The following is a 17387-nucleotide window of genomic DNA, read 5'->3' as shown; positions in this document are numbered from 1 at the left end:
GAGAGATTGAGACTAATTGAATGCAGTCATGCATGATTCCTTGATTTAGAGGCGTGTGACAACGCCTTCTGAGTGAGTGGCAAAACACTACTTTCTGGCCTTGACAGCCCATACACAACCCAACACTACTTTCTGGCCTTGACAGCCCATACACAACCCAACAGAAAACACTACTTTCTGGCCTTGACAGCCCATACACAACCCAACAGAAAACACTACTTTCTGGCCTTGACAGCCCATACACAACCCAACAGAAAACACTACTTTCTGGCCTTGACAGCCCATACACAAACCAACAGAAAAGCCTTGACAGCCCATACACAACCCAACAGAAAACACTACTTTCTGGCCTTGACAGCCCATACACAACCCAACAGAAAACACTACTTTCTGGCCTTGACAGCCCATACACAACCCAACAGAAAACACTACTTTCTGGCCTTGACAGCCCATACACAACCCAACAGAAAACACTACGTTCTGGCCTTGACAGCCCATACACAACCCAACACTACTTTCTGGCCTTGACAGCCCATACACAACCCAACACTACTTTCTGGCCTTGACAGCCCATACACAATCCAACACTACTTTCTGGCCTTGACAGCCCATACACAACCCAACACTACTTTCTGGCCTTGACAGCCCATACACAACCCAACAGAAAACACTACTTTCTGGCCTTGACAGCCCATACACAACCCAACACAAAACACTACTTTCTGGCCTTGACAGCCCATACACAACCCAACACTACGTTCTGGCCTTGACAGCCCATACACAACCCAACACTACTTTCTGGCCTTGACAGCCCATACACAACCCAACACTACTTTCTGGCCTTGACAGCCCATACACAACCCAACAGAAAAGTGATTGCATTAAACGACATTAAACTCACTCGATTTGGCATGCTCATTAGGGCTGTGAATCTTTGGGTGTCCCACGATTTGATTCGATTCCGATTCTTGGGGTCCCGATTCGATTCAACTCGATTCTCAATTCAAAAGCATTTTTTTCCAGATTCAAAACGATTCTCTATTCAAAATGATTCTCGATTCAATACATAGGATTTCATCACAATATACTCCAGCCAACTGAAATGACTACAGTAACTTGAAAATGACTGAAGACATGATGTTTACTGTGATTAGGGTACGCTTACATTTCATATCAAACACCATGTAGTGAAAACTCCTGTAACTAACCAGAAAAGTTTTGTTTTGAATCGTTCATAGTGCGGGCCGTATAGTGCGTGCGTGCGTGCATCACACGATATTCATGGAGAAACAAGAAACATTCTATAACAGTAAGCCGTGTGAACACACTGACCCACCCATCCCCATCCAGGCCCACCCATCCCCATCCAGGCCCAAATACACACACACTGACCCACCCATCCCCATCCAGGCCCAAATACACACACAGACCCACCCATCCCCATCCAGGCCCAAATACACACACACTGACCCACCCATCCCCATCCAGGCCCAAATACACACACACTGACCCACCCATCCCCATCCAGGCCCAAATACACACACACTGACCCACCCATCCCCATCCAGGCCCAAATACACACACACTGACCCACCCATCCCCATCCAGGCCCAAATACACACACACTGACCCACCCATCCCCATCCAGGCCCAAATACACACACACTGACCCACCCATCCCCATCCAGGCCCAAATACACACACACTGACCCACCCATCCCCATCCAGGCCCAAATACACACACACTGACCCACCCATCCCCATCCAGGCCCAAATACACACACACTGACCCACCCATCCCCATCCAGGCCCAAATACACACACACTGACCCACCCATCCCCATCCAGGCCCAAATACACACACACTGACCCACCCATCCCCATCCAGGCCCAAATACACACACACTGACCCACCCATCCCCATCCAGGCCCAAATACACACACACTGACCCACCCATCCCCATCCAGGCCCAAATACACACACAAACACAATGTATTTTGAGCAGCATGGAGGTTCCATCCATACACAGCAGGTCTATAAATAGCAGTACAAAAAAAGCTCACTATTATTAAGAGTGAATCCTGCTAAAGAAAAAAAGACACCTACAATTCTACTAAGCAGTGCATGTGGAAGCATTTAGAGCATGTTCACTGTGGTCGTGAATAGTGAAGAAATCACAGAACACACACACACACACACACACACACACACACACACACACACACACACACACACACACACACACACACACACACACACACACACACACACACACACACACACACACACACACACACACACACACACACACACACACACACACACACACACACACACACACACAGTCCATGGAGGAAGGCTTGTACAGTACAGTACTACAGCACGAGTACAGTAAGTACAGCACCACTCAGTTGAGACGGGTCTGATTTTTCAACTTTCAACGAACCTGTCATCCCTATTATATCGTTATAGGCAAAACGGTAATGGGCTTAAGTTGTTTTTTTTTTAAAAATTATCCCACAATTTTGTAACCCATTTTTCACCCCTGTGTCAATTATCTAATGTGATCCTGGGCTCTACACACCCTCCGCCAACCTAGTCCCCATATAAGGGGGACATGGGGAGAGCAACGGACTTGAACTCATGCTTCCTTCATGCCTGAGTGTCCAAGTCGCTCCTGACAGGGGGAAGTTTCCCTGGTTGGACGTAGCGCGTGGAAGGAACAAGTTATTCCAACCAGTTCCTTTCCCCTCCATCGGGTGCTCCGGCTGGCCATATTAAGTTCTTTAATATGATGTGATTTCAAATCAACATACCATAATATACCCCTTATGGGGTCCATTTGGTGCTGCACAATTCATCGAAAAAAGATTGCAATCCAGATTCAGACACCTATGATCTCATCTCTCATGTTTTTGCTACAAGAGAGAGACTTTAACCCATTTAAGACATGAGGACGATTCTACAAATGCTAACCCTAAGACAGTTTTCAGAAAAAAAACATGTTTCTATATCAGTGGTTCTCAAACATTTCCATGTCAAGGACCCCCAAAGATTTTATGTAATTGGCCACCGACCCCCATCTCAAAATGTTGTTCCAGGGACCCCTCAGAAGCCAAGATTTGAGTTAAAAATGTTCGCTCTGAAAGAATATATATATTCGAAATTTGCGCCACATTTTCACGATTAAAAAATAATAGCAGATCTACAAGCTCGTAGCGCGGCACTCGGGACTCGGTGCCGCGCTACGAGCTTGTAGATCTGCTATTTTTCAATAGCTAAAGTATAACATAATGCTAGAAACACCAAAAGGGGTTCCCGTCCAGAACGGGTTAAGAGAGGTTTAAGTCGAGCACTTTGATGTCGTCTGTTCAAAGCCACAGTAGTTATGGCTCCAGGTGACACGTTTTAAATGTAGTAAATGTTCAGCAACTAAAAGACTAAAGACAATAAATATTTATATTAAAATTATATTAAATCGTGAAATCAATCCTTGTGGAGGAAAAATGGACATTCACATTTGAGCAGGAATCGTCCAGAGAATCGTCCAGAGAATAGAGTGTTTTTGACATTGAAAAGGTTGTGTGAATCCCTGGCCTAGATAGATCCTACCCAGCCAGACGCACAGCCAGACACCAGCATATAATGTACAGAAACGGGGCAGATGGGCCCCATGCTCCCGACGGGGGGGGGGGACGGGACGGACTGTCTGACATCACTGGATTTCCTGTCTCTGCGTAGGAGAACACAGGCCCGTCGGGCGGTTATGATGATAAACCAGCCACATTCCTTCCAGGTCAATAACTATATGGCTGCATGCCAGAACCAGATACAGTGATTGCAACAACAACAAAATCAGATGAAGAAATACGTTTTTTTTTATTCTGGTGGTGGTGGTGGTGGTAGGGCTGGGGGGGACGTCTCTCTCTCATTAGACACCTTTGTGTTAAGAGACAAACCAAAGCACAAGTGAAATATATATGGATCCTTACCAAGAACAACACAAAGAACAACACAAGCAACATTTTACCCAAGTGAGGTTCTAGACATCACGATGCCCCACGCCCAGTTTAACCCATTCTGGACGGGAACCCCTTTTGGTGTTAGCATTATGTTATGCTTTAGCTATTGAAAAAAAGCAGATCTACAAGCTCATAGCGCGCCACCGAGTGGCGCGCTACGAGCTTGTAGGTCTGCTATTTTTGAAAAATCGACTGACATAGAAACATAGCTTTTTCAGAAAACTGTCAGGATGTAGAAGACATTTTTAAACTGTCAGGATGTAGAAGACATTTTAAACTGTCAGGATTTAGAAGACATTTTAAACTGTCAGGATGTAGAAGATATTTATAGAATCTGATGTCAGGTCAGAATGGGATAATTGTGCAACCTCGCAAAAGGAACAAACAAACAAAAATACAACTTGTACACTTTCCTTCTCTAAACGTACATACTGCATGCACACGCACGTACACACACACACACACACACACACAATCTCAGACAACCCATACAGAAACAAACAACACACACACATACAATGTATGTACTGTAGCACCGTCGACTGCTAATCTGCAGTATAAACTTGGACAAGTCTACTCTGGACATACAAGCACGCACGCACGCACACACACGGCACGCACGGCACGCACGCATGCGCGCACGCACGCACGCACGCACGGCACGCACACGCACGGCACGCATGCGCGCGCGCACGCACGCACGCACGCACGCACGCACTCTGCACTCCAATTTGTTAGAATTTAAGTGCAGAAACACGGGACCATAAAAGTGTGGGCTGTAAAACGAGGCTTTGGGAGAACTCTGGCATCATGTTGTTCTGACTGAAAGGACAGGTTGAGCATAGTGCATAATGTAGGCTACATACAGAGAGACACCTACTGTACACAGGGAGCTGGCATCATGTTGTTCTGACTGAAAGGACAGGTGGAGCATACTGTACTAGGCTACATACAGAGAGACACCTACTGTACACCGAGCTCTGGCATCATGTTGTTCTGACTGAAAGGACAGGTTGAGCATGTTGGCTACAGACAGACAGACACCTACTGTACACCGAGCTCTGGCATCATGTTGTTCTGACTGAAAGGACAGGTTGAGCATGTTGGCTACAGACAGACAGACACCTACTGTACACAGGGAGCTGGCATCATGTTGTTCTGACTGAAAGGACAGGTTGAGCATGTTGGCTACAGACAGACAGACACCTACTGTACACAGGGAGCTGGCATCATGTTGTTCTGACTGAAAGGACAGGTGGAGCATGTTGGCTACATACAGAGAGACACCTACTGTACACAGGGAGCTGGCATCATGTTGTTCTGACTGAAAGGACAGGTTGAGCATGTTGGCTACATACAGAGAGACACCTACTGTACACAGAGCTCTGGCATCATGTTGTTCTGACTGAAAGGACAGGTGGAGCATGTTGGCTACAGACAGAGAGACACCTACTGTACGTGCGTACAGAGATAACTGCACATCATTAGGTGTTATTATTAGGTGACTCTGTTTCCCTTTCTCTTTTTATTCTTTTCTGTTTTTACGTCCGGCTGGATTCAGATTAGAATGCTGCACTGCACCTTTATCCTATTTACACCTGAGGACCATTCTACAAATGTCTTCTATCTAAATCATGTCAGTCGTTCTCAAACATTTTCATGTCAAGGACCCCCAAAAAATATCTGCATTTGGCCTCCGACCCCCATCTGAAAATGTGTTGTCCCAGGCAGTGAGTCAGTGACACCCCCCAGAAGCAAAGATTTGAGTTAAAAACGTTCACTCTGAAAGAATCTATATTCAAAGATTTGCGCCACATTTTCACCATTTTTCAAAAATAGCAGACCTACAAGCTCATAGCGCGGCACTCGGTGCCGCGCTATGAGCTTGTAGATCTGCTATTTTTCAATAGCTAAAGTATAACACGATGCTTCAAAGTACCCCAAACGGGGTTCTTCAAAGTACCCCAAACGGGGTTCTTCAAAGTACCCCACACGGGGTTCTTCAAAGTACCCCACACGGGGTTCTTCAAAGTACCCCACACGGGGTTCTTCAAAGTACCCCACACGGGGTTCTTCAAAGTACCCCACACGGGGTTCTTCCCCCAGAATGGGTTATTTAGGTGCAGCCTATATATATCTGTCCTATTTCAGCCACAAGGCATTAATGTGCTTCTGTGGCTTTAAGACACTTTACTGAGCAGTAAATGGAGCGCTAGCTCTCTCACGCTTTGTTGAACAGCACATTTAAATTCCACAAGAAGCCTATAGCTCAGAACACAAGAGGTGAGCGGGTTTGAACTGTTAAAGGGACACGTCACCACTTTTTTTATGACAGCCTTTATGCAGCCCCTCTCCACAAGGAGAGGAAGTGCACCAAAGCATTATGGGCAAAATTGGGCATGGAATTCAGCAAGCCAGTCAAACCCTATAGTCAAAACACCCAGACTTCATTATTCTTCTGTCCATAGGGGGCACATTTGAAATAGTGTGCTACTGGTATCTATTATACAATTGAAAACATGTACGCAACCCAATACCCAAAGTCACCAGCTACTACGTCACTGACACGCTGGGTGCCGAAGCCGAAGCAGGAGCAACACACACTGCAACAACACACTAAGACGTCACAGACTTACCCTCCGCGTCGATCCACGGCTATCTCCTCATGTCGCGCCGCACGCCCACACTCAACACCACCCGCGTAAAGATTGTCATTGCACTGCCACTAAAGCCGGCTCCCGTCCACACTCGCAAACAATATCAATATCAATAACAAACACAAACACGCCACAAGCACCGACACCCCCGCCTAATTTGTTGCCACGTCTATGAAAACAAGCACAGAAAAAATGCCATTCAACACGCTACTTACACACACTACCACTCGCTTACAATACGCGGACCTGGCAACACTACATTCCCTCTCCCATTTGCTCAAAGCCCACCACGTGACCCACACACACACATACCAACAGTAGAAGAAGAAGAACTACACACCGCACACACTGATTCTAACTTGGACAGTTACAATAATGCAACGACGACCGCGTCGACACCTGGCGTGGTACAAGCGGGACAAACCGAGGCGCATATATGGATACGAACAACAACACCAACACTACACGCACACGCGCGCGCTGCAACAACAAACAGCTACGTACAGTGTGTGTGTGCGTGCGTGCGTGCGCGGGGGGGGATTTTGGATCGCCTCGCGATGCAGCGCAAATGGCACTACACTACACAGGGCTCGACAGTGCGACTAGCTACTCGTATTTGCGACTTAAAATATCACCGTGCGAGTTGTAACATTCACTTTGTAGCACCGGTGCGACTACACAATCCGATCTTTAAAGCTAAAAGTTGCGCAGTTTACATCCAAAAGAATGTGTCACTCTCTCGGTTCTGCACCGCTGCTGGACAAGTATAGCACTGTCGAAGGCAGCGCAACTAATCCCCCCCCCCCCACACACACCCCAGAGAGGGAGGAGAGAGAAGAGAGCGAGAGAGAGAGAGCACACACGTCTTCACCCCAGCGAGGGAGGGAGACAGAGAGAAAGGGAGAGAGATAGAGAAAGACAGAGCTTTCCAGTCCTTAAATTTTTTCTCAAATTGTTTTCTTAGCTTTGTGACTGACCAATGAGAAGCAGATTGTATTGTCTGCAAAGGAACTATGTGTCTGTCACAAATACAAGTTCTGTCCTGCAAGCCCATGTCATGTCAACACAGACAAGGCAGCTGTGCGCGCGGTGACTCCTGCAAATTATATTGACCCAATATTATTTTGGACAACCTAGCAAAGCATAAGATATGATGGTTTGGAGAATAGGCTGGTCTCTCTTTTTACAAGACATAAGCCATTGCATACAGGTTCTCAACCTTTTTAATTTCAAGGACCCCCGTAACTCTGAGAGTAAAACCACATGGACCCATAAGAGTCCCATTTGATTCCATTTGTACAGTATCAGAGTTAAAAGTTCTAAAAGACTCCATTTGGTTCCATTTGTACACTCTCAGAGTTACAGACCTGTAGGGTCCACTTGGTTCCATTTGTACACTCTCAGAGTTACAGACCTATAATGGGTCCATTTGGAACCCCCTCAAGGAACCATGAGGGTCCCTGGATCACACCTTTGACAGCCACTGCTTTAAATAAATACATAACTAATATAGAGCATATTTGATCAATTTATTGTTAGGCTATAGATTATTTTGACATCTGAATTTAACAGAACCGCCCACGCACGACACATGCACATGCACGACGCGCATGTGCACATCCACATGCACGCGCGCATGTGTCCTCTTTTTGGTAATTCAGAATATGGTATGCCTACACAGTTAAAATAATGCAAACACGCAAATTGCGCGAACGACTGCGTCGACACCTGGCGTGGAACAAACGGGACCAACCGAGGCGCATATATGGATACGAACACCAACACTGCGCGCACGCGCTGCAACACAAAACAGCTGCATAAAACGCGTGTCACTGTGGACTTCTGTATCTGTGGACTAATGTATCGCAACGCGGGGCAACGCAACTCTGGGATGAGCGGGCCGAAGGCCCGTGAAATTCTAGTCTACTACAAATACTATTACCATTGAGTTACTGCAGTTTATTCTAGCAGTGAAATGTGTATATGAGTATATAATGAGTATATTACATGCAGAAGTTGAAGGAGCATTTTGCAATATTGGCCCCTATATATGATTAGCCAACTCTCAGCTATTTTTTAAATATCGTGAAAATGAGGCACAAATCTTGAATATATATTCTTTCAGAAGACTTTTTTTTAATTTTGACGTCGGGCCTAAATGGGTTAAAGGAGCATTCAGTGATTTGGAGAAAAAAAACCCGGTCCGCCCCGGTAACAAGATATACGCGCTCTACAGTGGGGGGACACGCAACAGGCCAACAGCACACGCACCAAGGCCAGCCTCGCTCGATCCTGATTGGAGGAAGGCCCCCTCTATCCTGATTGGATGAAGGCTTTCTCACCCACCACCAAAACCAAAACTAGGCTTTTTTGACCCCTGTGGTTCACTGGGGACAGGGAGGAACTCCTTATATGGTCAGCACACTCTATAGTAAGGAGGATTATCACAAAAAAAGAAAAACATAAGTAATATTTGAATTAAGTAAAATCACTGAATATACCTTTAACTCTTGAGAGCGTAAAATAAAACCAAATGGACCCATAAACGCGTCCATTTGGTTTCATTTTACGCTGCGATTTGGAGCAGGTGCGACACCTGCACACCAAGAGGTTCAAGAGCATTTGTCTACTACACAATTTGAGAATGTAGAAGAATTGTTATTCAGATCAAAGGCAACAAAATATCCATTAGTTTTGGGTCTGAGAGGCGATTCACACTATGGTCCCGGGTGCGCACTCGGGACCACTTGGCAGATGTTGTGGTAGTGTGAATGATGCGTACTGTTCCCGGGAGCGGATCGCCCAACCGTCCCCGAGACCGCATGGGGGGCGGGTCTCTGGACCGTTGAAGTGTATTCAGATACGGATCGTTCCAATGTGAATGCATGCGTACCTAAAGAAGGAAGTGGACTGTTTTTTTTAAGAACGTGACATGATCTCTAGTCGACGAGCCAAGCGTCAACAAAAAAAAAACACAGACGCTGCACGACGCGTAACACCAGCTCATTTCTCAACGCCGCCCGTCTCCTGTTGAATCTGCTATACGTGCAGCACCGCAGTACGCGCTGATCTTGGACTACACGTGGCTCTTGGGCTTTGCTTGGCATAGTTTCCAAAGTAAAACAAAATAATAATAATGCTAAAGTAGAATCCATCCAATAAACTAATATCAAACACGAGCACAGAACTGACTGACAGTGAATAGTAGGCAGGCTGACAGTGACGTAGTATAACGGTAAAGAGCCAAAAGAAGCAATGCAATGCAGTGTGTCTGGATTTATTGGAGACAATGTCGCAGAGTTGATGGTCAGTGTCCGTGGGCACCAGCCATCAAGCACACCGCCATCTGGAGGATTAAAGTGTGTTATGCAAGTGTACCCGGGTGCGCTGTTGAATCTCGGGCAATGTGAATCATGGCCATCGGGGACCAGGCAACCGTATTCGGAAACGGTTCCAATGAAACGGATTCAGTCCCTCTCAGTGTGAATTACCTATCAATCTTATCAAGTCCGTGCGTGGCTCAAATGCTGAATAAATAATGGACCTTGAAATGGAAAGGGTTGAAAACCACTGCCCTAAAGCATCCAGAGCATGGACATCTCTGCCCTAAAGCACTGCCCTAAAGCATCCAGAGCATGGACCTCTCTGCAGTGTAAATACGACCAGTGGGTTAGTTACAAATCATGGTCATAATAATATGTTCCATGGTGTGTATGTACCTGTAGCCCAAAGCTCTGAAAACAAGGACTTAGTCAACACAATTAGACCATATAGTTTAGTACTTAAAGCAACAACAGGTGCAAGTCACGCTGGATTGCAGGTTTAAACCTCGAGCCTCTCGTCGGGGAGTTGACGTATAAGTGCATGAGATTAACACCAAGCGCGTCAACACACCGCCACAGTATACCGTCACATTGTCACTATAATGACCTTAACACACCGCCACAGTATACCGTCACATTGTCACTATAATGACCTCAACACACCGCCACAGTATACCGTCACATTGTCACTATAATGACCTTAACGCCACAGTATACCGTCACATTGTCACTATAATGACCTTAACACCGCCACAGTATACCGTCACATTGTCACTATAATGACCTTAACGCCACAGTATACCGTCACATTGTCACTATAATGACCTTAACACCACAGTATACCGTCACATTGTCACTATAATGACCTTAACACACCGCCACAGCATACCGTCACATTGTCACTATAATGACCTTAACGCCACAGTATACCGTCACATTGTCACTATAATGACCTTAACACCACAGTATACCGTCACATTGTCACTATAATGACCTTAACACACCGCCACAGCATACCGTCACATTGTCACTATAATGACCTTAACGCCACAGTATACCGTCACATTGTCACTATAATGACCTTAACGCCACAGTATACCGTCACATTGTCACTATAATGACCTTAACGCCACAGTATACCGTCACATTGTCACTATAATGACCTTAACACCACAGTATACCGTCACATTGTCACTATAATGACCTTAACACCACAGTATACCGTCACATTGTCACTATAATGACCTTAACACGTCAACACACCGCCACAGTATACCGTCACATTGTCACTATAATGACCTTAACACACCGCCACAGCATACCGTCACATTGTCACTATAATGACCGTAACACCACAGTATACCGTCACATTGTCACTATAATGACCTTAACACCATCAACACACCGCCACAGTATACCGTCACATTGTCACTATAATGACCTTAACACCACCGCCACGGTATACCGTCACATTGTCACTATAATGACCTTAACACCGCCACAGTATACCGTCACATTGTCACTATAATGACCTTAACACCGCCACAGTATACCGTCACATTGTCACTATAATGACCTTAACACCGCCACAGTATACCGTCACATTGTCACTATAATGACCTTAACACCGCCACAGTATACCGTCACATTGTCACTATAATGACCTTAACACCGCCACAGTATACCGTCACATTGTCACTATAATGACCTTAACACCGCCACAGTATACCGTCACATTGTCACTATAATGACCTTAACACCACAGTATACCGTCACATTGTCACTATAATGACCTTAACACCACAGTATACCGTCACATTGTCACTATAATGACCTTAACACCACAGTATACCGTCACATTGTCACTATAATGACCTTAACACCACAGTATACCGTCACATTGTCACTATAATGACCTTAACACCACAGTATACCGTCACATTGTCACTAGAATGACCTTAACACCACAGCAAAGACAATGGACAGGACAGCTAAAAGGAGATTGTTGTGAGCATATAGATATATTCTGGAAAAACACAATCACGATAACACAGATCTTCGCCTCTGTCAAATACATTTTGAGGGTCATGGTATTGTGACAAACGCTTGAGAACCAAACGTTGTTTTTAGACCATGGATGTATGCTTGAGGCTGGTCTCTTAAGGTTGTTTTTAGACCATGGATGTATGCTTGAGGCTGGTCTCTTAAGGTTGTTTTTAGACCATGGATGTATGCTTGAGGCTGGTCTCTTAAGGTTGTTTTAGACCATGGATGTATGCTTGAGGCTGGTCTCTTAAGGTTGTTTTAGACCATGGTTGTATGCTTGAGGCTGGTCTCTTAAGGTTGTTTTAGACCATGGATGTATGCTTGAGGCTGGTCTCTTAAGGTTGTTTTTAGACCATGGATGTATGCTTGAGGCTGGTCTCTTAAGGTTGTTTTAGACCATGGATGTATGCTTGAGGCTGGTCTCTTAAGGTTGTTTTTAGACCATGGATGTATGCTTGAGGCTGGTCTCTTAAGGTTGTTTTTAGACCATGGATGTATGCTTGAGGCTGGTCTCTTAAGGTTGTTTTTAGGCCATGGATGTATGCTTGAGGCTGGTCTCTTAGCAACATGACTTTATGTACTGCTGGACCCAGCAGGGGTCAGTCCACACCAATGCACATTTAACCCACTTGGACCTACGTTCCATTCTACAAAATGTCTTCTAAATCATGACGGTTTTCAGAAAAACCTGTTTCTATGTCAGTGGTGCTCAAACTATTTCATGTCCAACGACCCCCAGAATTATCTGTATTTAGCTGCGGACCCCCCATCTGAAAAGATGTTGTTCCAGGGAACCCCCCCCCCCCCCCCCCCCCCAGAAACAAAGATATGAGTTAAAAACGTTCGCTCGGAAAGAATATATATTCAAAGATTTGCACCACAGTTTTCAAAAATACCTACTTTCTAAAAGACCTACAAGTTACTTTGTGCCGCGCTACGAACTTGTAGATCTGCTATTTCTCTACAAGCTCGTAGCGCGGCACCGAGTGCCGCGTTACGAGCTTGTAGGTCTGCTATTTTTGAAAAATCGCGAAAATGTGGCGCAAATCTTTGAATATATATTCTTTCAGAGCGAACGTTTTTAACTAATTTCTTTGCTTCTGGGAGGGTCCCTGGGGATGTCCCTGGAACAACATATTTTCAGATGGGGGTCAGCGGCCAATTACATATAGTTTTTGGGGTCCTTGACATGAAATATTGAGCACCACTGCACTGATACAGAATCATAGGTATTTCAGAAAACTGTCGGGATTTAGAAGACATTTTAAAAAATGTCGACGTCAGGCCTAAATGAGTTAAACGTTAGCTTGTAGCCATCATGTTCCAAAGGCTTTGTGACAGAATGAGTCCTCTGTACTGGAGATACGTTTACATGTGGCAGGTCTTTGGCCTGCAGGAGGTTACACGACGAGGCTAGACAACAACTGAAAATGACAGTACAAACAAAGACATGTAAAAGGAATCAAAGGATGCTCAGTTATTTCATCCATTTCTAACTCAGAGTGTCCTCAAGCATCAAAGGAGAATTCCATGCTAGAAGGCTTTCTTACCTTTATTTGTAGTTGTTACGTCTCCACCAAAGAGGTCCAGGTGTTATTTGTGCAAAAGTGCATTATTGGCTATTTCCCCTAATATAAGCCCTCTCAATGGGGGTTTAGATTTTTGAGCGATGGAAATAAGCGAATTAGCACAACACCCCAATGCCCCATTAAATTCAATGCAATTAAATTAAATTCATTGAGGGCTTATAGGGGAAATAGCCAATAATGCGCTTTTGCACAAAATAACACCTGGACCTCTTTGGTGGGGGACGTAGCAACTACAAATAACACCTGGACCTCTTTGGTGGGGACGTAACCACTACAAATAACACCTGGACCTCTTTGGTGGGGACGTAACAACTACAAATAACACCTGGACCTCTTTGGTGGGGACGTAGCAACTACAAATAACACCTGGACCTCTTTGGTGGGGACGTAGCAACTACAAATAACACCTGGACCTCTTTGTTGGGGACGTAACAACTACAAATAACACCTGGACCTCTTTGGTGGGGACGTAGCAACTACAAACAAAGGTAAGAAAGCCTTCTAGTATGGAATTCTCCTTTAAAATGAAAGCTGCAGTCCGTGATTTTGCATGTCCATTAAACAAATGAACCTTCAGGCTTTTCAGTTGTGGACAATAGACACAAGGACTCCGAACAGAGGCCATGTCTAGGATGTCGGCAGACAATGATAACGGAACTTATGGACATCCTTTGCGGGTCACTCTCAACCCGCCGCAACTCAATCTGGGAACCCATTATCTTGTTTGGCAATTTGAAATCCGATCTGTGTCATTTGAGAGATTATACACACCATAGAACATAGTGGTACAATAATAACAAGACCTTATTACACTGACTACACACACAGAGAGAGAAAATGTCAGGTGTCATGTCCCCCAGTCCACACACTGACTGCAGGAGGCAAATAACACGCTCTGTGTCAGGACAGACAACGCTTATAATTATGTTATTAGCCCATTCTAGACGGGAAGGCGGGGAACCCCTTTTGGTGTTTATAGCATTGTGTTATACTTTAGCTATTGAAAAATAGCAGATCTACAAGCTCATAGCGCGGCACCGAGTGCCGCGCTATGAGCTTGTAGGTCTGCTATTTTTGAAAAAGTCTTGAAAATGTGGTGCAGATCTTTGAATATAGTATTCTTTCAGAGCAAACGATTTAAGTCAAATCTTTGCTTCTGGGAGGGGGGGGGGGTCTCTGGAACAACATATTTTCAGATGGGGGTCGGCGGCCAAATACATATATTTTTGGGGGTCCTTGACATGAAATATTGAGAACCACTGCCACAGAAACATGGGTTTTTTTCAGAAAACTGTCAGAATTTAGAAGGCCTTTGTAGAAAGGTCCTCAGGTCTCCATGGGTTAGTATGATGGAGCCTGTTTGGTCTGACCGAGGGTCCTTGAAGGCATTACGTACGACTACGGCCGGTGACTAAACCCCATGAAGTCACGTTTTGGAGGAGTCGATCTAATCTCGGGACTATGAGTCATGGGTGTGTGTGTGTGTGTGTGTGTGTGTGTGTGTGTGTGTGTGTGTGTGTGTGTGTGTGTGTGTGTGTGTGTGCAGCAACACACACACAACGGGTACAGAAGAGAAAGGGGTGCATGACATCATTCCAGACTCATCAGCAGCAGCATCGATGCATGCCCATAGAAACACTCACTATGGTTCCTGGAAACCATGTGACTCGACCCTCTCTCTCTCTCTCTGTCTCTCTCTCTCTCCCTCTCTCTCCCTCCCTCTCCCTCTGTCCTCTCTCTCTCTCTCTCTCTCTCCCTCTCTCTGTCCCTCTGTCTCTCTCTCTCTCTCTCCCTCTCTCTGTCCCTCTGTCTCTCTCTCTCTCCCCTCTCTCTCTCTCTCTCCCTCCCTCTCCCTCTCTCCCTCTCCCTCTCCCTCTCTCCCTCTCCCTCTCCCTCTCCCTCTCTCTCTGTCTCTCTCTCTGTCTCTCTCTCTCTCTCCCTGTCTCTCTCTCTCTCTCTCTCTCTCTCTCTGTATCCAACTGGAAAATGCATAATGCATGCATGCATAGTTACAACTGGAGTTGATGAAAAGAAACTGTAGGACACGCACACTCACGCACGCAGAAACGTATGATCAGCATCCATAAGCATGGTCGTCGCCATCAGCATATATACTAACTACTATATCACTATATCAAATGAAATGAATACATGCAGGGCGCATATTGCTTCTAGTGGATGACGGATGCAAGCACGCCATGAAGGAGTTAGTTGTTCTGTTCTGACGAGGCTTCCTTGTTCTCTGCTGGGATTTTTAGAAAAACAAAAAAGGTGGAACGATCAAAATCTGCACAAAGATGGACCCTTTTTTCCACCCATTAGCCTACTATGAAGTTACTGTTCAAGCTGCTACACAGTGGCGTACGGTATATATTTGCATGGCTAGATTTAAACGAACGAACCGTTTATTACGGATGAAATACGAAGGAATTTTACAGGAAATCACAAGCTAGACAAAACAAAAAAAATCTGCACGAAAAAACAAAACAAAACAAAAACAAAAAAATCCCCCCCGAACAAATGCGAAGCATCCCGAAAACTAAAGGAAGGCAGGCATCGTGCACGGTGTGCACTAAACACTCAAACAGGCGACGAGGAAAGAAAGTAAACAAAAGAAAAATATATACATTTAAAATATTGTAACAAAAATCTAAACCCCGGCAGTTCGTTCGTTCGGCCGGGAGGTTATTTAATATTAACAACTCTCGGTATAGTTTAAAAAAAAAAAAAAACATTTGCATAATAACTGTAAAACAACAACTCTGCAAAAAAATCACTAATCCTCCGTCCCAGTAACCCCGATCACTCACCACACGGACCCGTACGCCCCGGACCCCACCGGGGACAGGTTCTGGTACCGCTCCGGGACCTCCCAGATGGTCTTGTTCAGCTCCTGCCGATAGAAAGTAGCTCTACTACTGCTACTACTACTACTACTTTCCTTCTTCTTATTAATGTGCGACATATTTCTATAGTCTGTAGTTCAGTGTGTTGTCAGTTGTCCTACTGACGGCACTACAGTGCAACAGACACACAGAAACTTCTCTCCTTCTTTCTCCTGTTGTTTGTTGTCCTGATCGATGATCCTCCTGTTTCTGCGTCTCTGTCCCACATTCAAAACAACATTGCAAACCAGGAACTCACACGCGCGCACACTGCACGCGCTCACACACACACACACACACACACACACAACACAAGGAGCTGTCTTCCTGTAGCTAGCTGCTGCAGGCAGCCCCGTGTGTTACTCACACACGCGCTCACACACACACACACACACACACACACACACACAAGGAGCTATCTTCCTGTAGCTGCAGCCCTGTGTGTGTGTGTTGTGCAGATGTATTCGTGCACGGCCAGCTAGTGTAGCTCCTCGATCCGTGCGTGCCGTGCACGTACGTACAGTGTCTTGTTGTTGTGTAAGAAACGTTCTTCTAATGATGATGGTGGTGATGTGGGGCTTTTTCTGCTATTTATGACCTCTTTTCCTTCTTCCTCCTCCTCACACATAGCAGCTGCTTTACAATCTGCCCAATGCAAATGTGTGTGCGGGGAGAGAGAGGAAACGTGCTAGTGCATTTGGCACGCACGCGCGCACACACACGGCTCCCGCGACTACAGCTGTCGTCTCGCGCGAAGTGAAGTATAACGTAGTAGCAGCTAGGGCGTTGATGGGATTGGAAATGGAAATGTATTATTTGGAAATCGATTGTATTATATTTGGAAATGAATTGAACAAGGTGGAC

The 17387-nt window shown here is 45.4% G+C and overlaps 2 protein-coding genes across 2 annotated transcripts in view; both read right to left on the bottom strand.

Moving 5' to 3' along the window:
- Positions 1 to 17183, bottom strand: part of mapk14b (mitogen-activated protein kinase 14b) — a 54503-nt gene extending 37320 nt beyond the window's left edge. Inside the window, exon 1 of the mRNA XM_079508807.1 lies at positions 16449 to 17183. Within this exon, the coding sequence (XP_079364933.1) occupies positions 16449 to 16603 (155 nt within the window). The 5' untranslated portion in view covers positions 16604 to 17183. The remainder of the gene's footprint in view (positions 1 to 16448) is intronic.
- The window catches only part of tmem167b (transmembrane protein 167B), a 65394-nt gene that overhangs the window by 39807 nt on the left and 8200 nt on the right, over positions 1 to 17387 (bottom strand). The window lies entirely within an intron of this gene.

This window comes from Electrona antarctica (genome assembly GCF_951216825.1).
Source record: "Electrona antarctica genome assembly, chromosome: 8".
Classification (NCBI taxonomy): Eukaryota; Metazoa; Chordata; class Actinopteri; order Myctophiformes; family Myctophidae; genus Electrona; species Electrona antarctica.
Note: the sequence above shows the minus strand (reverse complement) of the source record. Positions and strands in the feature narration are given on the sequence as shown.